The sequence below is a fragment of the Pseudophryne corroboree genome, chromosome 8 (assembly GCF_028390025.1).
Source record: "Pseudophryne corroboree isolate aPseCor3 chromosome 8, aPseCor3.hap2, whole genome shotgun sequence".
NCBI lineage: Eukaryota > Metazoa > Chordata > Amphibia > Anura > Myobatrachidae > Pseudophryne > Pseudophryne corroboree.
This window is the reverse complement of record NC_086451.1, coordinates 492,884,800-492,909,573: the sequence shown is the minus strand read 5'-3', so window position 1 is coordinate 492,909,573 and position 24,774 is coordinate 492,884,800. Positions and strand designations below refer to the sequence as shown.

The window sequence follows — 24,774 nt, the reverse complement described above, 5'->3', positions numbered from 1 at the left end:
CGAATCTGCGGCCCTCGAGAAGATGGGCACTCTGCAGCCACCACAGTAGAGACACCCTGGCCCTCGGGGACAGGGTGATCAGCCGATGCATCTGAAGATGCGATCCGGACCACTTGTCTAACAGATCCCACTGAAAGATCCTTGCATGGAACCTGCCAAAGGGAATTGCTTCGTAAGAAGCCACCATCTTTCCCAGGACTCGCGTGCAGTGATGCACCGACACCTGTTTTGGTTTCAGGAGATTCTCTGGGCCTTCTCCGCAGGGAGAAACACCTTCTTTTGTTCTGTATCCAGGATCATGCCCAAGAACAATAGACGTGTCACAGGAATCAGCTGCGACTTTGGTATGTTCAGAATCCAGCCGTGTTGTTGCAGCACTTCCCGAGCTAGTGCTACGCTGGCTAACAACTGTTCCTTGGACCTCGCCTTTATCAGGAGATTGTCCAAGTACGGGATAATTATAACACCCTTCCTCCGAAGGAGTATCATCATTTCGGCCATTACCTTGGTAAATACCCTTGGTGCCGTTGAGAGACCGAACGGCAACGTCTGGAATTGGTAATGACAGTCCTGTACCACAAACCTGAGGTACTCCTGGTGAGGTGGGTAAATGGGGACATGCAGGTATGCATCCTTGATGTCCAGAGACACCATAAAATCCCCCTCTTCCAGGCTTGCGATAACCGCCCTGAGCGATTCCATTTTGAACTTGAACTTCCTCAGATAAGTGTTCAAAGATTTTAAATTTAGAATGGGTCTTACCGAACCGTCCGGTTTCGGTACCACAAACATTGTGGAATAGTAACCCCGTCCCCGTTGAAGGAGGGGAACCTTGATTATCACGTGCTGAAGGTACAGCTTGTGATTAGCCGCCAGCACTACCTCCCTTTCCCTGGGAGCAGTTGGCAAAGCTGATTTGAGGTAACGGCGAGGGGGAGTCGCCTCGAACTCCAACATGTATCCCTGAGATACCACTTGTAGGGCCCAGGGATCCACCTGTGAGCGAACCCACTGGTTGCTGATATTCCGGAGACGGGCCCCCACCGCACCGGGCTCCGCCTGTGGAGCCCCAGCGTCATGCGGTGGACTTAGAGGAAGCGGGGGAGGACTTTTGTTCCTGGGAACTGGCTGTCTGATGCAGCTTCTTTTCTCTACCCCTGCCTCTGGGCAGAAAGGAAGCACCTCTGACACGCTTGCCTTTCTGAGGCCGAAAGGACTGTACCTGATAATACGGTGCTTTCTTTGGTTGTGAGGGAACGTGGGGTAGAAAAGTTGATTTTCCCGCTGTTGCTGTGGATACCAGGTCCGAGAGACCATCCCCAAACAGTTCCTCACCCTTATAAGGCAAAACCTCCATGTGCCTTTTAGAATCAGTATCACCTGTCCACTGCCGAGTCCATAATACTCTCCTGGCAGAAATGGACATTGCATTAATTCCCGATGCCAGTCGGCAAATATCCCTCTGTGCATCTCTCATATATAAGACTACGTCCTTTATATAGTCTATGGTTAGCAAAATAGTATCCCTGTCGAGTGTATCAATGTTATCTGACAAGGTGTCGGACCAAGCTGCTGCAGCACTACACATCCATGCTGACGCAATAGCAGGTCTCAGTATAGTACCTGAGTGTGTATATACAGACTTCAGGATAGCTTCCTGCTTTCTATCCGCAGGATCCTTTAAGGCGGCCGTATCCTGAGACGGCAGTGCCACCTTTTTTGATAAGCGTGTGAGCGCTTTGTCCACCCTAGGGGATGTTTCCCAACGTACCCTATCCGTTGGCGGGAAAGGGTACGCCATCAGTAACTTCTTAGGAATTACAAGTTTTTTATCAGGGGAACACCACGCTTCTTCACACAATTCATTTAACTCCTTAGCTGGGGGAAAAGTCACTGGAAGCTTTTTCTCCCCAAACATAATACCCTTTTTAACGGTAACGGGGTCAGTGTCAGAAATGTTCAATACATTTTTCATTGCCGTAATCATGCATCGGATGGCCCTTGTGGACTGTACATTTGTCTCATCCTCGTCGACACTGGAGTCAGACTCCGTGTCGACATCTGTGTCTGCCATCTGAGGTAGCGGGCGTTTTTGGGCCCCTGATGGCCTCTGAGACGCCTGGGCAGGCGCGGGCTGAGATGCCGGCTGTCCCAAGGCTGTCACGTCATCCAACCTTTTATGTATGGAGTTGACACTGTCGGTTAAAACCTTCCACATATCCATCCACTCCGGTGTCGGCCCCGTAGGGGGCGACATCACACTTATCGGCTCTTGCTCCGCCTCCACGTAACCCTCCTCATCAAACATGTCGACACAGCCGTACCGACACACCACACACACACACAGGGAATGCTCTGAGGACAGGACCCCACAAAGTCCTTTGGGGAGACAGAGAGAGAGTATGCCAGCACACACCAGAGCGCTATATAACCAGGGATTTACACTAAAGTGAGTGATTTTTCCCTATAGCAGCTTATTATACACAGTTTGCGCCTAAATTTAGTGCCCCCCTCTCTTTTTTACCCTTGAAGCCTGGAAACTGCAGGGGAGAGCCTGGGGAGCTGCCTTCCAGCGGAGTTGTGAAGAGAAATGGCGCCGGTGTGCTGAGGAAGATAGTCCCGCCCCTTTCTCGGCGGACTTCTCCCGCTTTTTTATATGCTTTATGGCGGGGGATTATGTACATATACAGTTTATTAGCTGTATTATGTGCTATTTAGCCATGTAAGGTTCTCTAATTGCTGCCCAGGGCGCCCCCCCCCCCCCCCCCCCCAGCGCCCTGCACCCATCAGTGATTGGAGTGTGTGGTGTGCAGAGGGAGCAATGGCGCACAGCTGTAGTGCTGTGCGCTACCTTAATGAAGACCACTTCTCTTCGGTTCTTCTGGCTCTGCAAGGGGGACGGCGGCGCGGCTCCGGGACCGGACGACCGAGGACTGGGCCTGTGTTCGATCCCTCTGGAGCTAATGGTGTCCAGTAGCCTAAGAAGCCCAAGCTAGCTGCAAGCAGGTAGGTTTGCTTCTCTCCCCTCAGTCCCACGTAGCAGTGAGTCTGTTGCCAGCAGATCTCACTGAAAATAAAAAACCTAACAAATACTTTCTTTCTAGGAAGCTCAGGAGAGCCCCTAGAGTGCATCCAGCTCTGGCCGGGCACAGATTCTAACTGAGGTCTGGAGGAGGGGCATAGAGGGAGGAGCCAGTGCACACCAGATATAGTACCTAATCTTTCTTTTAAGAGTGCCCAGTCTCCTGCGGAGCCCGTCTATTCCCCATGGTCCTTACGGAGTACCCAGCATCCACTAGGACGTCAGAGAAATAGGGTTGATGTCACTAAAAGGTAAAAGAAGGGTCAGACTAGATGGGCCGAGTGGGTCTTCTATCTCAGTACGTGTCCGCAACAACTCTGTATCAGCCACAACACGTGTAACCATAATATGGTCGCCCAACAAGACATAAGCCGGATGTAATGACCCAGAGTTCAGCAGCCATGCGGGATGCCGGACGAACTCAGACTTTTTTTTTAAAGGGGCAATCACTTACAAGGCAAAACTATGCCCCTTGTAAGCGATTGCCCCTTTAATAAAAGTCTGAGTTCAGCCGGCATCCCGCATGTCATTACAATCAGCCCAGATTCTGAAAAATAATCAGAACCAGAACAAACGGGACCACTCGTTCTTATGGATGCCAGGACGGGGGGAGATCCGGACGTACTCCCCCCGCACTGTCCGCTGGTGGTCACAAGATAACTACTAAGGGGGCACACTGTGTGACAGGAGGGGGCAGAATGGGGGAGACGGTGCCAGATCTATCACATGTGATCACTAGACAGTAACCTCTAAGGGGGCACACTGTGTGACAGGAGGGGGCAGAATGGGGGAGACGGTGCCAGATCTATCACGTGATCACCAGACAGTAACCTCTAAGGGGGCACACTGTGTGACAGGAGGGGGCAGAATGGGGGAAGACGGTGCCAGATCTATCACGTGATCACCAGACAGTAACCTCTAAGGGGGCACACTGTGTGACAGGAGGGGGCTTCTGAGTATGTAGCGGGCAGAATGGGGGAGACGGTGCCAGATCTATCACATGTGATCACCAGACAGTAACCTCTAAGGGGGCACACTGTGTGACAGGAGGGGGCAGAATGGGGGAGACGGTGCCAGATCTATCACATGTGATCACCAGACAGTAACCTCTAAGGGGGCACACTGTGTGACAGGAGGGGGCTTCTGAGTATGTATAGGGCAGAATGGGGGAGACGGTGCCAGATCCATCACATGTGATCACCAGACAGTAACCTCTAAGGGGGCACACTGTGTGACAGGAGGGGGCTTCTGAGTATGTAGAGGGCAGAATGGGGCAGACGGTGCCAGATCCATCACATGTGATCACCAGACAGTAACCTCTAAGGGGGCACACTGTGTGACAGGAGGGGGCAGAATGGGGGAGACGGTGCCAGATCCATCACATGTGATCACCAGACAGTAACCTCTAAGGGGGCACAAGGTGTGACAGGAGGGGGCAGAATGGGGGAGACGGTGCCAGATCTATCACATGTGATCACCAGACAGTAACCTCTAAGGGGGCACACTGTGTGACAGGAGGGGGCTTCTGAGTATGTAGAGGGCAGAATGGGGGAGACGGTGCCAGATCTATCACATGTGATCACCAGACAGTAACCTCTAAGGGGGCACACTGTGTGACAGGAGGGGGCAGAATGGGGGAGACGGTGCCAGATCTATCACATGTGATCACCAGACAGTAACCTCTAAGGGGGCACACTGTGTGACAGGAGGGGGCAGAATGGGGGAGACGGTGTCAAATCTATCACATGTGATCACCAGACAGTAACCACTAAGGGGGCACACTGTGTGACAGGAGGGGGCTTCTGAGTATGTAGAGGGCAGAATGGGGGAGACGGTGCCAGATCTATCACGTGATCACCAGACAGTAACCTCTAAGGGGGCACACTGTGTGACAGGAGGGGGCTTCTGAGTATGTAGAGGGCAGAATGGGGGAGACGGTGCCAGATCTATCACATGTGATCACCAGACAGTAACCTCTAAGGGGGCACACTGTGTGACAGGAGGGGGCAGAATGGGGGAGACGGTGCCAGATCTATCACATGTGATCACCAGACAGTAACCTCTAAGGGGGCACACTGTGTGACAGGAGGGGGCAGAATGGGGGAGACGGTGTCAAATCTATCACATGTGATCACCAGACAGTAACCACTAAGGGGGCACACTGTGTGACAGGAGGGGGCTTCTGAGTATGTAGAGGGCAGAATGGGGGAGACGGTGCCAGATCTATCACGTGATCACCAGACAGTAACCTCTAAGGGGGCACACTGTGTGACAGGAGGGGGCTTCTGAGTATGTAGAGGGCAGAATGGGGGAGACGGTGCCAGATCTATCACATGTGATCACCAGACAGTAACCTCTAAGGGGGCACACTGTGTGACAGGAGGGGGCAGAATGGGGGAGACGGTGCCAGATCTCTCACATGTGATCACCAGACAGTAACCTCTAAGGTGAAATATATAACTCAGATGGCGGAATGGATATTTGGTTAAAATCTCTATGTAACATATAAAACATGGAATTAACTAGAAATATTTCAATCCACCACTGCAGTCTTACAAAGAGAAACACAAAAGTAAGAAGAAGAAATGGTGCAAGGGAGCACATTATGTGAAATAGGGGACTCCCTCTGTCAGAAGAGACTGCCCCAAGTTTACTGAAGCCAGGGTGGGGGAGATATTTCCAGATGCTTGGGTTTAATAAGAATTTCGACAGCACAAGATCACCATAAAATAACTTCTCAGGGGTGACATCATTTAAAAGAGGGGACTCCCTTCTTTCACACACAAACACTGATGTTCCTCCCGCATACCCTGGCTATTAAAACTTCCTGAAATGGTTTGCACGGAGAAGGAGGTGCTTAATTACATCATGTCACTAGGCCCCACCCCGATTCCCAACATTACCTATTAGGACAGACTTTGGTGAGTCCCACTCATCTAACAGATGCATTTATATTGCACATAGCACATAGCAATGACTTACATTTGCTCAGAGCTTTTAGGTATCGCTTTCCCTGTACATGTCTCTGAACGTGCTCTGGGAGTCTGTTGATATGACGAAGTGTCAGCTTGCAAAACAGCTGTTGTCTGAAAAGAAAGATAGATTTATATTTATAAAAGCTGATAACAAACACGTCTTCCGCCAAACCCATCAGTGCAACTAGATTACTAAGCCTTTTATCTCACTGCAAGTCCAGCAGCTGAAAGAGACGGCCCCAACCTCATGTGTTACACCGTACGCATCACCCTCCGGCCTCTATTACCAGCTGTTAATTTGTCATTTCATATTATTCATGCATTTGTTCCAAACTGCAAAGTTCAGTATGTATAAACAATATCTAAACGGATTTAGGACATACTGGGTCCATCCAATTAACCGCCAGTTTATTCGTGGTGTAAGTATGGTGGTACGCCGCACTTACGGTACTGCCAGACTCAGACTTCTGTCCGCAGACCCTTAGGGCATTTCTATCTTTGTTTGCAGCCCCAAAGGGTGTTACTCGAGCATTTGCAACGGCAGCTCGCCCCTTCAGTTAACTGGATTGACCCCACTGTGTCAATGACACAATGACCTATTTGTCTTCTGTGCGTCACAAGGCTTGGGGGGGAAATGTAATGCGCAGGTATAGTCTATTCTATTTTTCTATGTAAAGCAGCATGTTTTTTAAGGAAATACCAAGAAGGATTCAATTTCATGTAAAATATTGCAGAAAACGGATTAATTGCTGTTCAGCACATTTGCACCTTTATATCTGATGCTGAATATATGCACGTGACTTTATCTGCTATAAACGTACTCGTTCTTAGTGCTGGGGACAATATGCGGCTCAAACGTGCTGTAATCGAAGGATGTAGACATTTTTGATAGCTGTTTATATTTCTTTCCTTCTGTGAAGCTCTGCAAGTCACGGAGCCGACATGGAAGTTCATGCCCTGTTAAGGCAAAACGGACCTAGACAGGCAAATAATCACATGGTCAATATTCTACATATCACACCCCCGTTCTCCCAATCCCAGTGCACCGCGCCTTTCATGTAGCATCAATGATAAACAAATAACCAGTCATTACTATCCATGTCCCAAATTACCAGGAATGGCTATTAAATAACAAGATGCTATCATTTACGTTAATTATATTAAGTACATTGTAACACTGCTCCCCTTCAATGTACCCACACAGCGCTGCATTCTTCCTTTCCATTGGTCAGAGCCATGCTGTGGCTCCATCAGCAGATCCGCCGTTTCCTTCTTTACCTCAGCACCTGATGCAGAACGGGTTCCCTACAGCACAGATGTGACTTCTCCTCGGCAGCGAGGAGCCTGGAACCATCTCAGCACAAATTTGTGTCATATTAACATCTTGATGCAAAACTTTCCTAACAGTTTCTTTATTGATTTCAAAAATAAAAGTGTCAATTGAATGACCGACAACCTATAGACCAGAAGTACAGATATACAATAAACATAAGTATAACGAACGGATTCAGTCCACCGATTGTCACAAGTGATGGTAAGCAGAACAGAATACACTTGACACAAACAGTTAGTATAGTGTCCAAGGGTACTAATGTGTCCTTAATACAATCTATTAAAGTGCAGATACTATGTGCACACTGGTGAGTCATGGAAACACATCACGTTTAAAGACTATACTTACAAAAGTAAAACAATCACCTAACAGAAAAGAAATAAAACATGAAAAATATCAAAAAGAATAGAAGGGCGATTCTCCAGAAAGTGAACATAAAGTCCCGGGCATCACACGCTTTTACATTTTTTTTTTCCTTTTAAACTGGTCCATTAAGAAACGGTTATATAAAAATAGAATTTTAATTACCTACCGGTAAATCCTTTTCTCGTAGTCCGTAGAGGATACTGGGGTCCATTTAGTACCATGGGGATGTACCAAAGCTCCCAAACCGGGTGGGAGAGTGCCGAGGTTCCTGCAGAACCGATTGACCAAACTGAAGGTCCTCAGAGGCCAAAGTATCGAACTTGTAGAACTTAGCAAACGTGTTCGAACCCGACCAAGCAGCCGCCCAGGAAGAACCCACCGACCTAGTAGAGTGGGCCTGTATAGATTTTGGACATGGTAAACTTGGCGTGGAATAAGCATGCTGGATAGTAAGTTTGATCCAGCGTGCAATTGTCTGCTTTGAAGCAGGACACCCAATCTTATTGGCATTGGCGTTTCTATAATAAGTGCGGTGCACACGGGCCCCTGGGTCCAGGGGGGGCCCACGCCGCACCCATTTTAACACTTACCTTTCCAGAGTCCAGCGCCGGGACCTGCAATCGCGGCGGAAATCGCTGCCGCGCATGCGCGGTAGCCAAATTGGTCTCCGGATCATGGCGGGCGCCATGTTTCCGGAGACCTGCGCATGCGCAGTAGACTCCGGCACAATGCCGGTGTCTACAGCGCCGTACAGAGGAGGGGGCCCACCCGGAGGTGCACACGGGTCCCCTCCTCTGTAGAAACGCCCCTGCTTATTGGGATGATAAAGAACAAATAGCGAGTCCGTCTTTCTGTGACGAGCTGTTCTCTTCACATACACCTTCAAAGCCCTCACGACATCCAAAGACTTTGAAGTAGCAGAGGTGTCCGTGACAACCGGAACCCCAATAGGTTGGTTGGTTGGTTCCACCTTAGGAAGAAATTGCTGACGAGTTCTGAGTTCAGCTCTGTCCTCATGGAAAATTAAGTAGGGGCTCCTGTGAGACAAAGCCCCCAGCTCCGACACACATCTTGCTGAAGCCAAGGCCAACAGTGTGACGGTCTGCCATATAAGATATTTTACGTCCACCTCCTGTAACGGCTCAAACCAGTCCGACTGGAGGAAATGCAGCACCACAACGAGATCCCAAGGTGCCGTGGAAGGCACAAAGGGAGGATGGATGTGCTGAACAACTTTCAAGAACGTCTGGACCTCAGGGAGAGAAGCCAATTGTTTCTGAAAGAAAATGGACAAGGCCGAAATCTAGAATTTTATGGAGCTCAGACGTAGGCCCACATCTACTCCTGCTTGTAGAAAAGGCAGGAAACGTCCTAGATGGAATTCCACCGCAGAAAATTTTCTGCACTCACGCCAAGAGACATATTTCTTCCAAATACGATGGTAATGCTTAGACGTTACCCCCTTCCTGGCTTGGACCATAGCCGGGATAACCTTGTTAGGGATCCCTCTCCTGGCTAGAATCAGCCGTTCAACTTCCATGCCGTCAAATATAGCCGCGGTAAGTCCTGATAGACGAACGGGCCCTGTTGCAGAAGATCCTCGTGAAGAGAAAGAGGCCACGGATCTTCGAGGAGCATCTCCAGAAGGTCCGCGTACCAGGTCCTTCTTGGCCAGTCCGTAGCAATTAGAATTGCTTGAACTTTTTCCCTTTTTATTCTCTTTAGAATTCTTGGAATCAGAGGAAGTGGAGAAAACACGTACACCATCTGATAGACACATGGAGTCGTAAGGGCGTCTACCGCCACCGCCTGTGGGTCTCTCGACCTGGATCAATACCGCTTGAGCTTCTTGTTGAGACGAGAGGCCATCATGTCGATCTGCGGATATCCCCATCGACTTGTCAAGCACCTGAACACTTCCGGGTGAATTCCCAGTTGTCTACTCCCGGAATGAAGACAGCTGACAATGCCACAGCGTTTCTCTGCGCCCAGAGGAGAATTCTTGACAGCTCTGACATTGCTGCTCTGATTTTCGTTCTGCCCTGTCGGTTTATGTACGTTACTGCCATCACATTGTCCGACTGGACCTGAATGGTCTGATCTTGAAGATGTGAGGCCTGCAGAAGGGCGTTGTATATGGCCCTGAGCTCCAGAATGTTGATTGGAAGGATGACTTCCTGACTGGACCATCTTCCTTGAAACTGCACCCTGAGTGACTGCTCCCAAACCTCTGAGGCTTGCGTCTGTGGTTAACAGAAACCAATTCTGAATTCTGAACCTCGACAAGGTGAGAAGTCTGTATCCACCACAGAAGGGAGATCCTGGTTTTTGGCGACAGACGGATCATCTGGTGCATGTGAAGATGCAATCCGGACCATTTGTCCAACAGATCGAGCTGGAAGGGTCTTGCTTGAAACCTTCCGTATTGAAGAGCCTCGTAAGAGGCCACCATTTTCCCCAGAAGGTGAATGCACCGATATCCGGGTTGGCTTCAGGACATCCCGAGCCATCGACTGGATCACTAATGCCTATTCCACCTGAAGGAACACCTTCTGCGACTCCGTATCCAGTATCATTCCCAGGAATGTGAGCATCTGTGTTGGCTCTAGGTGAGATTTCGGAAGGTTCAGAATCCACCCATGATCCTGGAGAAGTTTGGTTGAGAGAGCAATACTGTCCCAGCAACCTTTCCCTGGACTGCGCTTTTATCAGGAGATCGTCCAGGTACGGAATTATGTTCACTCCCTGTTTGCGGAGTAGAAACATCATCTCTGCCCTCACCTTGGTGAACACCCTCGGTGCCGTGGAGACACCAAATGGCAGGGCCTGGAACTGGTAGTGACAGTCTTGCAGTGCAAACCGTAGGTAAGCCTGATGAGGCGGCTAGATCGGAATGTGAAGGTACGCATCCTTGATATCCAGAGACACTAGGAATTCCCCTTCCTCCAGACCTGAGATCACTGCTCTCAAAGACTCCATCTTGAATTTTAACACTCGTAAGTACGGGTTCAACGACTTGAGGTTCAAAATTGGTCTTACCGAACCGTCCGGTTTTGGTACTACAGACAAGTTGGAATAGTACCCCTTGTTTAGCTGATGAGGTGGAACTGGAACAATCACGTGAGTCTGTACCAGTTTTTGGATGGCATGTTGTAAAGTTATACTTGCCTCTTGTGAAACTGGCAAGCCTGATTTGAAGAATCTGTGAGGTGGGAGCTCTTGGAACTCCAGTCTGTAGCCCTGGGAAACAAGATTTATGACCCAGGGTTCCTGGCACGAATTTGACCAGATTTGACTGAAGTATTGTAGGCGAGCTCCCACTTGACAGCCTTCCAGGCGTTACGGTCCACCGTCATGCTGAAGTCTTTGAGGAAGCAGAGCCTGAGCTCTGTTCCCGAGCACCTGCTGTTGCTGGTTTGCGTCGTTTACCTCTTGCGCCGCTGGAGGACGTAGAAGCACCTCTGGATTTGCCCTTTAACTTGGTCGTCCGAAAGGACTGTAACTTAGAAGTTGAATAAGTCTTCTTGGTTGGGGGGGCTGCGGAAAGAAGATACGTAGACTTATCCGCAGTAGCTGTGGAGATCCATTTGTCTAATTCATCTCCGAACAAGGCCTCTCCAGTGAATGGTAGGCCTTCCACACCTTTCCTGGAATCCGCGTCAGTTAACTGGCGTAGCCACAAGCCTCTGCGTGCCGACACTGCCATAGTGGTGGTGTGTGTTAAGCACGCCTATTTCCTTTAAGGCTTCCACCATAAGTTCTGTATATGCTGCAGGAGTAAGAAAACATCCCCCCTAGATAAGGAATCTAACCCCTCAATTAGGTTACCTGACCATTTAGCAATGGCTTTAGTGAACCACGCACATGCAATAGTGGGTCTTTGGGCCACCCCAGCAGCTGTGTACAATGATTTGAGTGTAGTCTCAATTTTACGATCAGCTGTGTCTTTCAGGGAGGCTGCACCAGGAACAGGCAATACGATTTTACGTCACAGGCTAGAGACTGATGCGTCCACTATCAATGGATTTTCCCATTTTTCCTATCCTCCGTAGAGGATGCTGGGGTCCACTTCAGTACCATGGGGTATAGACGGTTCCACAGGAGCCATGGGCACTTTAAGACTTTTCAAAGGGTGTGAACTGGCTCCTCCCTCTATGCCCCTCTTACAGACCTCAGTATAGGAACTGTGCCCAGGGAGACGGACATTTTGAGGAAAGGATTTACTTTTAATTTAACGGTGAGATTCATACCAGCTCACACCTCAACCATGCCGCACAATATGGCATTTAACATAACACGCCAACAGGCATGAACAATTGCAGCAACATGCTGAAACAATCGTAACACAACATTAGTGGAACTACAAAATAACAACTGCAGGTAAAGTACGCACTGGGTCAGGTGTCCAGCATCCTCTACGGACTAGGAGAAAAGGATTTACCGGTAGGTATCAAAATCCTATTTTCTCATACGCCCTAGAGCAGCGTTTCTCAAACTGTGGGTCGCGACCCCGCACCCATCTCAGCATGGGGTCGCGACTCACCCGCAGTTACCCGCACTCAGCCGGCTCCATTCCCCGGCGCACACGCTGCGACGCTGACTCACAGCGGTACGCCAGGACAGACGTTCCCCCGGCGGCTCCTCCTCTCCGCAATGATTGACACCCAAAATACGTCTGGGCGTCATTACGTCACGAGGTCCAGACGGGAGGGAGATTGTACGTCCTGACAAAAGTAAACTTAGTCAGGCACAGAAGGATTCGCGGCCCCTGTAGTTTTGAGGAGCAGCTAGTGAAGACTTTACAGTTTAAAAAAAAAAAAAAAAGATTATAGTAAGTACAAATGGGAGCTTTGGCATGTAATAAAACGAGTAAAGGTTACTGTGCATCATTTTTATACCACATCACCCTCACCCCTTGACCATCATCTTCCCATATTTATTTTTATTCTCATATTTCTTAGAAGTTTATATGCTATGAAAATATACTGCAGAAAGTTTTTGCCCATAAAATATTTATAGGGAAGATGATGCATAAAATGTATGCACGTTACCCACCTTGCTTATCATCTTTCTTATATGTCTTTATGCCCAGTCATCTTTCTTAAATATTCATATGCCATAACAATATACGGGTGATCTTCAGGTTGCCGGCGGCCAAGCTCCCGACGACCACCATACTGGTGCAGGAATCCCGACCGCCGGCATACTGACATCTTTTCTCCCTCTTGGGGGTCCACGACCCCCCTGGAGGGAGAATACATAGCGCCACCGTGCCCACAGTGTGGCGAGCGTAGTGAACCCGCAAGGGGATCATTTGCGCTCAGCCAGCTGTTGGTATGCCGGCGGGCTGGATTCCGGCGTCGGTATGCTGGCCGCCGGGAGCCCGACCGCCGGCATCACATACTACACCCCAGTGCCGTAACTAGACATTTCAGCGCTGTGTGCAAGAATCAGCATCAGCGCCCCCCCCCCCCCCCCCCCCCATACACATACTATATAAAAAACAGCCAATGCGCGCCGTAGGTGCGTGCAAAAATATAGGGGCATGGCTTCAGGGGATGGGGCATGGCCACAGAGCTCCCTTTTACACATTACAGCAGACCGCGTCCCCCTTTTTACACATTACAGCAGACCGCGTCCCCCTCTTTACACATTACGGCAAACCGTGTCCCCCTTTTTACACATTACGGCAGTGTCCCCCTCTTTACACATTACGGCAAGCAGTGTCCCCCTTTTTACACATTACGGCAAGCAGTGTCCCCCTTTTTACACATTACGGCAAGCAGTGTCCCCCTTTTTACACATTACGGCAGACCGTGTCCCCCTTTTTACACATTACGGCAAGCAGTGTCCCCCTTTTTACACATTACGGCAGTGTCCCCCTTTGTACACATTACGGCAGACAGCGTCCCCCTTTGTACACATTACGGCAGACAGCGTCCCCCTTTGTACACATTACGGCAGACAGCGTCCCCCTTTGTACACATTACGGCAGACAGCGTCCCCCTTTGTACACATTACGGCAGACAGCGTCCCCCTTTGTACACATTACGGCAGACAGCGTCCCCCTTTGTACACATTACGGCAGACAGCGTCCCCCTTTGTACACATTACGGCAGACAGCGTCCCCCTTTGTACACATTACGGCAGACAGCATCCCCCTTTTTTACACATTAGACAGCAGTCCCCGTTTTTACATATTACAGCAACAGGGCCCAATGGTGCGCCTTCATTGCATTTGCGCTGTGGGCAAGGCACCATCGGCACACAGCTAGTTACGGCTCTGCTACATCCCAATATACAGGTATAAGGAATATGATGGCCATAAAAATACATTTGGCTGATGTGCATACATTTTATGCTTCATCACCCTCCTTGCCTACTACCTTCCCTATACTGTATATACAGATATGCCGCCCTCCTCTTTGCTGCAAATGGACCACACGTGCAGCTGCATCGCAATTGCAACTACTCAGACCCATGTGTGACCCATTTGCGGGAGCATACACACCCATGCGATCCTATGGTTTGTGGGTGCCTGCGCAGTGTACGCACACATCCATGGGTATGCTAGTCACAGCAAACAAGTAGCGTTTGCCATGGCTAAGATGAGTATCTGCATTTTATGCCCATCATCTTTCCTATATATTTTTATATCATACAAAGATATAAGAAAAACGATGGGCATAAAGATAAATGAGGGGTCATGTGCATACATTTTTTGCCACCTCTCCAACCCCTTTGCCCATCATCTTCCTTATAAATTTGTATGCCATAAAAATATAAAAGGTAGTTCAATAAGTAATTCAAGACCAATCATGTTTAAGGCCGGTGCGGAGAGGAAGGGAAGAGAGACTTGTGCAGAGAGGAAAGAAAGAGAGGCTGGCACAGAGGAAGGGAAGAGGCTAGTGTAGAGGAAAGAAAGAGGCTGGCACAGAGGAAGGGAAGAGGCTGGTGTAAAGGAAAGAAAGAGAGGCTGGCACAGAGGATAGGCAGAAAGGTTGGCACAGAGGATAGGCAGAAAGGCTGGCACTGAAAGAAGATGGAAGAGAGGCTGGCACAAACCACTCAGACCACCAAATGCAGCTTTGATCTCTCCATGCCACAACAAATACCACACTGATCCTCCCCACATCCATAACAAATATACACTGACCCTCCCCACATCCATAACAAATATACACTGACCCTCCCCACATCCATAACAAATATACACTGACCCTCCCCACATCCATAACAAATATACACTGATCCTCCCCACATCCATGACAAATATACACTGATCCTCCCCACATCCATGACAAATATACACTGATCCTCCCCACATCCATAACAAATATACACTGATCCTCCCCACATCCATAACAAATATACACTGATCCTCCCCACATCCATAACAAATATACACTGACCCTCCCCACATCCCCCACATCCATGACAAATATACACTGACCCTCCCCACATCCATAACAAATATACACTGATCCTCCCCACATCCCCCACATCCATGACAAATATACACTGATCCTCCCCACATCCATAACAAATATACACTGATCCTCCCCACATCCATAACAAATATACACTGATCCTCCCCACATCCATGACAAATATACACTGATCCTCCCCACATCCATAACAAATATACACTGATCCTCCCCACATCCATAACAAATATACACTGATACTTCCCACATCCATGACAAATATACACTGATCCTCCCCACATCCATGACAAATATACACTGACCCTCCCCACATCCATAACAAATATACACTGATCCTCCCCACATCCATAACAAATATACACTGATCCTCCCCACATCCATAACAAATATACACTGATCCTCCCCACATCCATAACAAATATACACTGATCCTCCCCACATCCATGACAAATATACACTGATCCTCCCCACATCCATAACAAATATACACTGATCCTCCCCACATCCATAACAAATATACACTGATCCTCCCCACATCCATGACAAATATACACTGATCCTCCCCACATCCATGACAAATATACACTGACCCTCCCCACATCCATAACAAATATACACTGATCCTCCCCACATCCATAACAAATATACACTGATCCTCCCCACATCCATAACAAATATACACTGACCCTCCCCACATCCATGACAAATATACACTGATCCTCCCCACATCCATGACAAATATACACTGATCCTCCCCACATCCATGACAAAGTATCAGTTGTAAGATGGCGGGGCTGACGGAAATATGGTCAAACGTTGAAGTGCGTAGTGTGATCAGATTTCTGAGTCCAGAGGCACATCCGTAGCTGACATTAATCGCCAGCTTGCTGAGGTGTACGGTGATAACATCATGTCACAGAAACAGGTTTGGGTTTGATGCTACATTTGATAACGCATGTGTGAGTGGTTAAAGCGCTATCCTTGGGAGGTACTGGACCATCTCCCTACAGCCCTGACCTGTCACAGAGTGATTCCATCTCTTTGGACAATTGAAGCACCTGGGTGGAAGGCTATTCGCAAACGACAGTGAAGTTCAGGAAGCTGCCATGTTTGGCTTCAGGCGCTTCAACCACGCTGGGATAGATGTACGAGTCGAATATATGCAATGAGAGGTTACCTTACTTATTGAAGCACCCTTGTATACGGAAGATGAAGTGCATACATTTTAGGCCTCATCAAACCGTCTCCCCCCTTCCCTCCCCCTTGCCCATCATCCTCCCTATATATTTTTATGGCATAAGAATATATAAGGATGACGATGAGGAGGGGGTTGAAATGGCATAAAAAAAGAACCAGTGGAATAAAGAGCATTAAAATAAGATTTTACTTACCGATAAATCTATTTCTCGGAGTCCGTAGTGGATGCTGGGGTTCCTGAAAGGACCATGGGGAATAGCGGCTCCGCAGGAGACAGGGCACAAAAAGTAAAGCTTTTCCAGATCAGGTGGTGTGCACTGGCTCCTCCCCCTATGACCCTCCTCCAGACTCCAGTTAGGTACCGTGCCCGGACGAGCGTACACAATAAGGGAGGATTTTGAATCCCGGGTAAGACTCATACCAGCCACACCAATCACACCGTACAACTTGTGATCTAAACCCAGTTAACAGTATGATAACAGCGGAGCCTCTGAAAGATGGCTTCCTTCAACAATAACCCGAATTAGTTAACAATAACTATGTACAATTATTGCAGATAATCCGCACTTGGGATGGGCGCCCAGCATCCACTACGGACTCCGAGAAATAGATTTATCGGTAAGTAAAATCTTATTTTCTCTATCGTCCTAGTGGATGCTGGGGTTCCTGAAAGGACCATGGGGATTATACCAAAGCTCCCAAACGGGCGGGAGAGTGCGGATGACTCTGCAGCACCGAATGAGAGAACTCCAGGTCCTCCTTAGCCAGAGTATCAAATTTGTAAAATTTTACAAACGTGTTCTCCCCTGACCACGTAGCTGCTCGGCAAAGTTGTAATGCCGAGACCCCTCGGGCAGCCGCCCAAGATGAGCCCACCTTCCTTGTGGAGTGGGCCTTTACAGATTTAGGCTGTGGCAGGCCTGCCACAGAATGTGCAAGTTGGATTGTGCTACAGATCCAACGAGCAATCGTCTGCTTAGACGCAGGAGCACCCATCTTGTTGGGTGCATACAATATAAACAACGAGTCAGATTTTCTGACTCCAGCTGTCCTTGCAATATATATTTTTAATGCTCTGACAACGTCCAGTAACTTGGAGTCCTCCAAGTCACTTGTAGCCGCAGGCACTACAATAGGCTGGTTCAGATGAAATGCTGACACCACCTTAGGGAGAAAATGCGGACGAGTCCGCAGTTCTGCCCTGTCCGAATGGAAAATCAGATATGGGCTTTTGTAAGATAAAGCTGCCAGTTCTGACACTCTCCTGGCCGAAGCCAGGGCTAGAAGCATGGTCACTTTCCATGTGAGATATTTCAAATCCACCTTCTTTAGTGGTTCAAACCAATGAGATTTTAGAAAGTCCAAAACCACATTGAGATCCCACGGTGCCACTGGAGGCACCACAGGAGGCTGTATATGTAGCACTCCCTTAACAAAGGTCTGGACTTCAGGGACTGAAGCCAATTCTTTTTGAAAGAAAATCGACAGGGCCGAAATTTGAACCTTAATAGATCCCAATTTGAGACCCATAGACAATCCTGATTGCAGGAAATGTAGGAATCGACCCAGTTGAAATTCCTCCGTCGGAGCACTCCGATCTTCGCACCACGCAACATATTTTCGCCAAATTCGGTGATAATGTTGCACGGTTACTTCCTTCCTTGCTTTAATCAAAGTAGGAATGACTTCTTCCGGCATGCCTTTTTCCTTTAGGATCCGGCGTTCAACCGCCATGCCGTCAAACGCAGCCGCGGTAAGTCTTGAAACAGACAGGGACCCTGCTGAAGCAAGTCCCTCCTTAGAGGTAGAGGCCACGGATCTTCCGTGATCATCTCTTGAAGTTCCGGGTACCAAGTCCTTCTTGGCCAATCCGGAACCACTAGTATCGTCCTTACGCCTCTTTGCCGTATAATTCTCAATACTTTTGGTATGAGAGGCAGAGGAGGAAACACATACACCGACTGGTACACCCAAGGCGTTACCAGCGCGTCCACAGCTATTGCCTGCGGATCTCTTGACCTGGCGCAATACCTGTCCAGTTTTTTGTTGAGGCGAGACGCCATCATGTCCACCATTGGTCTTTCCCAACGGGTTACCAGCATGTGGAAGACTTCTGGATGAAGTCCCCACTCTCCCGGGTGAAGATCGTGTCTGCTGAGGAAGTCTGCTTCCCAGTTGTCCACTCCCGGGATGAACACTGCTGACAGTGCTATCACATGATTCTCTGCCCAGCGAAGAATCCTTGCAGCTTCTGCCATTGCACTCCTGCTTCTTGTGCCGCCCTGTCTGTTCACATGGGCGACTGCCGTGATGTTGTCCGACTGGATCAACACCGGTTTTCCCTGAAGCAGAGGTTCTGCCTGGCTTAGAGCATTGTATATTGCTCTTAGTTCCAGAATGTTTATGTGAAGAGACGTTTCCAGGCTCGTCCATACTCCCTGGAAGTTTCTTCCTTGTGTGACTGCTCCCCAGCCTCTCAGGCTGGCGTCCGTGGTCACCAGGATCCAATCCTGTATGCCGAATCTGCGGCCCTCCAATAGATGAGCACTCTGCAACCACCACAGAAGAGACACCCTTGTCCTTGGAGACAGGGTTATCCGCAGGTGCATCTGAAGATGCGACCCTGACCATTTGTCCAACAGATCCCTTTGGAAAATTCTTGCGTGGAATCTGCCGAATGGAATTGCTTCGTAAGAAGCCACCATTTTTCCCAGGACTCTTGTGCATTGATGTACAGACACCTTTCCTGGTTTTAGGAGGTTCCTGACAAGCTCGGATAACTCCTTGGCTTTTTCCTCCGGGAGAAAAACCTTTTTCTGAACCGTGTCCAGAATCATCCCTAGGAACAGCAGACGAGTTGTCGGCATTAACTGGGATTTTGGAATATTCAGAATCCACCCGTGCTGTTTTAGCACTTCTTGCGACAGTGCTAATCCCATCTCTAGCTGTTCTCTGGACCTTGCCCTTATTAGGAGATCGTCCAAGTATGGGATAATTAATATGCCTTTTCTTCGAAGAAGAATCATCATCTCGGCCATTACCTTTGTAAAGACCCGAGGTGCCGTGGACAATCTGAACGGCAGCGTCTGAAACGGATAGTGACAGTTTTGTACAACGAACCTGAGGTACCCCTGGTGTGAGGGGTAAATTGGAACGTGGAGATACGCATCCTTGATGTCCAAGGATACCATAAAGTCCCCCTCTTCCAGGTTCGCTATCACTGCTCTGAGTGACTCCATCTTGAACTTGAACTTCTTTATGTACAGGTTCAAGGACTTCAGATTTAGAATAGGCCTTACCGAGCCATCCGGCTTCGGTACCACAAAAAGAGTGGAATAATACCCCTTCCCTTGTTGTAGAAGAGGTACCTTGACTATCACCTGCTGAGAGTACAGCTTGTGAATGGCTTCCAAAACCGTCTCCCTTTCGGAGGGGGACGTTGGTAAAGCAGACTTCAGGAAACGGCGAGGTGGATCCGTCTCTAATTCCAACCTGTACCCCTGAGATATTATCTGCAGGATCCAGGGATCTACCTGCGAGTGAGCCCACTGCGCGCTGTAATTTTTGAGACGACCACCCACCGTCCCCGAGTCCGCTTGAGAAGCCCCAGCGTCATGCTGAGGCTTTTGTAGAAGCCGGGGAAGGCTTCTGTTCCTGGGAAGGAGCTGCCTGTTGCTGTCTCTTCCCTCGACCTCTGCCTCGTGGCAGATATGAATAGCCCTTTGCTCTCTTATTTTTAAAGGAACGAAAGGGCTGCGGTTGAAAAGTCGGTGCCTTTTTCTGTTGGGGAGTGACTTGAGGTAGAAAGGTGGATTTCCCGGCTGTAGCCGTGGCCACCAAATCTGATAGACCGACTCCAAATAACTCCTCCCCTTTATACGGCAAAACTTCCATATGTCGTTTTGAATCCGCATCGCCTGTCCACTGTCGCGTCCATAAAGCTCTTCTGGCCGAAATGGACATAGCACTTACCCGTGATGCCAGTGTGCAGATATCCCTCTGTGCATCACGCATATAAAGAAATGCATCCTTTATTTGTTCTAACGACAGTAAAATATTGTCCCTGTCCAGGGTATCAATATTTTCAATCAGGGACTCTGACCAAACTACCCCAGCACTGCACATCCAGGCAGTCGCTATAGCTGGTCGTAGTATAACACCTGCATGTGTGTATATACTTTTTTGGATATTTTCCATCCTCCTATCTGATGGATCTTTAAGTGCGGCCGTCTCAGGAGAGGGTAACGCCACTTGTTTAGATAAGCGTGTTAGCGCCTTGTCCACCCTAGGAGGTGTTTCCCAGCGCTCCCTAACCTCTGGCGGGAAAGGGTATAATGCCAATAATTTCTTTGAAATTATCAGCTTTTTATCAGGGGCAACCCACGCTTCATTACACACGTCATTTAATTCTTCTGATTCAGGAAAAACTATAGGTAGTTTTTTCACACCCCACATAATACCCTGTTTAGTGGTACCTGTAGTATCAGCTAAATGTAACGCCTCCTTCATTGCCAAAATCATATAACGTGTGGCCCTACTGGAAAATACGGTTGATTCGTCACCGTCACCACTGGAGTCAGTGCCTGTGTCTGGGTCTGTGTCGACCGACTGAGGCAAAGGGCGTTTCACAGCCCCTGACGGTGTTTGAGTCGCCTGGACAGGCACTAATTGATTGTCCGGCCGTCTCATGACGTCAAACGACTGCTTTAGCGTGTTGACACTATCCCGTAGTTCCATAAATAAAGGCATCCATTCTGGTGTCGACTCCCTAGGGGGTGACATCCTCATATTTGGCAATTGCTCCGCCTCCACACCAATATCGTCCTCATACATGTCGACACACACGTACCGACACACAGCAGACACACAGGGAATGCTCCAAACGAAGACAGGACCCACTAGCCCTTTGGGGAGACAGAGGGAGAGTTTGCCAGCACACACCAAAAGCGCTATATATAACAGGGATAGCCTTATAATAAGTGCTCCCTTATAGCTGCTTTATATATATCAAAATATCGCCATAAATTTGCCCCCCCTCTCTGTTTTACCCTGTTTCTGTAGTGCAGTGCAGGGGAGAGACCTGGGAGCCGTCCTGACCAGCGGAGCTGTGAGAGGAAATGGCGCCGTGTGCTGAGGAGATAGGCCCCGCCCCTTTTCCGGCGGGCTCGTCTCCCGCTATTTAGTGAATCCAGGCAGGGGTTAAATATCTCCATATAGCCTCTGGGGGCTATATGTGAGGTATTTTTAGCCATTATATAGGTTACATTTGCCTCCCAGGGCGCCCCCCTCCCAGCGCCCTGCACCCTCAGTGACTGCCGTGTGAAGTGTGCTGAGAGGAAAATGGCGCACAGCTGCAGTGCTGTGCGCTACCTTTAGAAGACTGCAGGAGTCTTCAGCCGCCGATTCTGGACCTCTTCTGACTTCAGCATCTGCAAGGGGGCCGGCGGCGCGGCTCCGGTGACCATCCAGGCTGTACCTGTGATCGTCCCTCTGGAGCTTATGTCCAGTAGCCAAGAAGCCAATCCATCCTGCACGCAGGTGAGTTCACTTCTTCTCCCCTCAGTCCCTCGTTGCAGTGATCCTGTTGCCAGCAGGACTCGCTGTAAAATAAAAAACCTAAGCTAAACTTTTTCTAAGCAGCTCTTTAGGAGAGCCACCTAGATTGCACCCTTCTCGGCCGGGCACAAAAATCTAACTGGAGTCTGGAGGAGGGTCATAGGGGGAGGAGCCAGTGCACACCACCTGATCTGGAAAAGCTTTACTTTTTGTGCCCTGTCTCCTGCGGAGCCGCTATTCCCCATGGTCCTTTCAGGAACCCCAGCATCCACTAGGACGATAGAGAAATCCAGTTTTTTCTCTGCCAGTTGCACATCACTGAATGAAATGGACAGTTTTCTCCAAAAGAGTGTCAGAAAGCAGAGCAATGATGGAAAGTCTGTTGCCAGTTGCAGCAAAAGATGTATTGCCAGCGAAGATTCAAGTAACACTAATAAGCCAAGAAACCGTAAATATGATCCAAAATATTTGCAATATGGCTTTACGTGGGCTGGCTCAGAGGAAGCACCACGTCCACAGTGTGTGGTGAAGTTCTTGCTAAAGAGAGCTTAAGGGGTATATGCAATTCACGGCGAATCGCGGCAATTTTTCGCCGTTTTTTTTTTCGACTCAATTCGCCAGGTGAATTCCGGCAGGTGCCTGCCGGAATTCACCATATTCAATGAAAAACGGATTCGCCAGAATCGCGGGCGAAAATCGGCCGATTTGGCGGATTTTGCCGCGATTTAAAAAAACGGTAAAAAACGGGAAAAACCCGGAAAAAAAAATGGCGTGGGGTCCCCCCTCCAAAGCATAACCAGCCTCGGGCTCTTCGAGCTGGTCCTGGTTCTAAAAATGCAGGGGAAAAATTGGGCAGGGATCCCCCGTATTTTTAAAACCAGCACCGGGCTCTGCGCCTGGTGCTGGTGCCAAAAATACGGGGGACAAAAAGAGTAGGGGTCCCCCGTATTTTTAACACCAGCATCGGGCTCCACTAGCTGGACAGATAATGCCACAGCCGGGGGTCACTTTTATGCCGTGCCCTGCGGCCGTGGCATTAACTACCCAACTAGTCACCCCTGGCCGGGGTACCCTGGGGGAGTGGGGACCCCTGCAATCAAGGGGCCCCCCCCCCCCCCAGCCACCCAAGGGCCAGGGGTGAAGCCCGAGGCTGTCCCCCCCCATCCAATGGGCTGCGGATGGGGGGGCTGATAGACTTTTGTGATAATAAAAAGATATTGTTTTTTCCATTAGTACTACAAGTCCCAGCAAGCCTCCCCCGCAAGCTGGTACTTGGAGAACCACAAGTACCAGCATGCGGGAGAAAAACGGGCCCGCTGGTACCTGTAGTACTACTGGAAAAAAAATACCCAAATAAAAACAGGACACACACACCGTGAAAGTAAAACTTTATTTCATACGCCGACACACACATACTTACCTATGTTGACACGCCGACTGCCACGGTCTCCGACGATCCGAGGTACCTGTGAAAAAATTATACTCACCTTCCAGCGTCCAGAGATACATCCAGGTCCAGAGATAATCCACGTACTTGGCAAAACAAAAAAACGAACAACGATCCATACCGGACTAGAAAGGGGTCCAATGCTTTCACATCAGACCCCTTTCTCCCGAATGCCGGGACATCACGTGACTCCTGTCACTGAAGTCCCTTCAGCCAATCAGGAAGCGCTACTTCCGTGGCGCTCATCTGATTGGCTGTGCGCTGTCTGTGATGTGACAGCGCATCGCAAAGCCGCTCCATTACTTTCAATGGTGGGAACTTAGCGGCTAGCGGGGGGGTCACCCGCCGGTCAGCCGCTGACCGGCGGGTGACCTCACCGCTAGCCGCTAAGTTCCCACCATTGAATATAATGGACTGGGCTGTGCGATGCGCTGTCTGCTCAGACGCACAGTGCCAATCAGATGAGCGCAACGAAGTTGCGCTTCCTGATTGGCTATAGAGACCTTTCTGTGACAGCTGTCACTGACAGGTCTCTCTGCATTCGGGGATAGGGGTCCCATGTGTCAGCATGGGACCCCTTTCGGTCCGCAGGTCCGGGTGTTCGGTTTGTTTTTTTCTCCAAGTCCGTGGATTTATCTCTGGACCCTGGTTGAGGTGAGTATATTGATCTTTTATTTTCAGGTACCCCTGGATTCTACATGGAGAAGAGGACCGATGTCGGCGTGTGAACATAGGTAAGTATGTGTGTGTCGACGTATGAAATAAAGTTTTACTTTCACGGTGTGTGTGTCCTGTTTTTATTTGGGTATTTTTTTTCCAGTAGTACTACAGGTACCAGCGGGCCCGTTTTTCTCCAGCATGCTGGTACTTGTGGTTCTCCAAGTACCAGCTTGCGGGGGAGGCTTGCTGGGACTTGTAGTACTGCTGGAAAAAACAATATTCTTTTCATGATCACAAAAGGCTATCAGCCCCCCCATCCGCAGCCCATTGGATGGGGGGGGACAGCCTCGGGCTTCACCCCTGGCCCTTGGGTGGCTGGGGGGGGGGGACCCCTTGATTGAAGGGGTCCCCACTCCCCCAGGGTACCCCGGCCAGGGGTGACTAGTTGGGTAGTTAATGCCACGGCCGCAGGGCACGGCATAAAAGTGACCCCCGGCTGTGGCATTATCTGTCCAGCTAGTGGAGCCCGATGCTGGTGTTAAAAATACGGGGGACCCCTACGCTTTTTGTCCCCCGTATTTTTGGCACCAGCACCAGGCGCAGAGCCCGGTGCTGGTTTTAAAAATACGGGGGATCCCCTGTCAATTTTCCCCCCGCATTTTTAGAACCAGGACCAGCTCGAAGAGCCCGAGGCTGGTTATGCTTTGGAG

General features: G+C 49.3%; 1 protein-coding gene across 1 annotated transcript in view; it reads right to left on the bottom strand.

The window, feature by feature from the left end:
- Window positions 1-24,774, bottom strand: part of SURF2 (surfeit 2) — a 116,922-nt gene that overhangs the window by 45,221 nt on the left and 46,927 nt on the right. The window contains exons 2-3 of the mRNA XM_063938460.1: window positions 6,879-7,033; window positions 6,065-6,168 (exon numbers count right to left, since the gene is read on the bottom strand). Coding sequence (XP_063794530.1) covers window positions 6,065-6,168; window positions 6,879-7,033 — 259 coding nt within the window. The remainder of the gene's footprint in view (window positions 1-6,064; window positions 6,169-6,878; window positions 7,034-24,774) is intronic.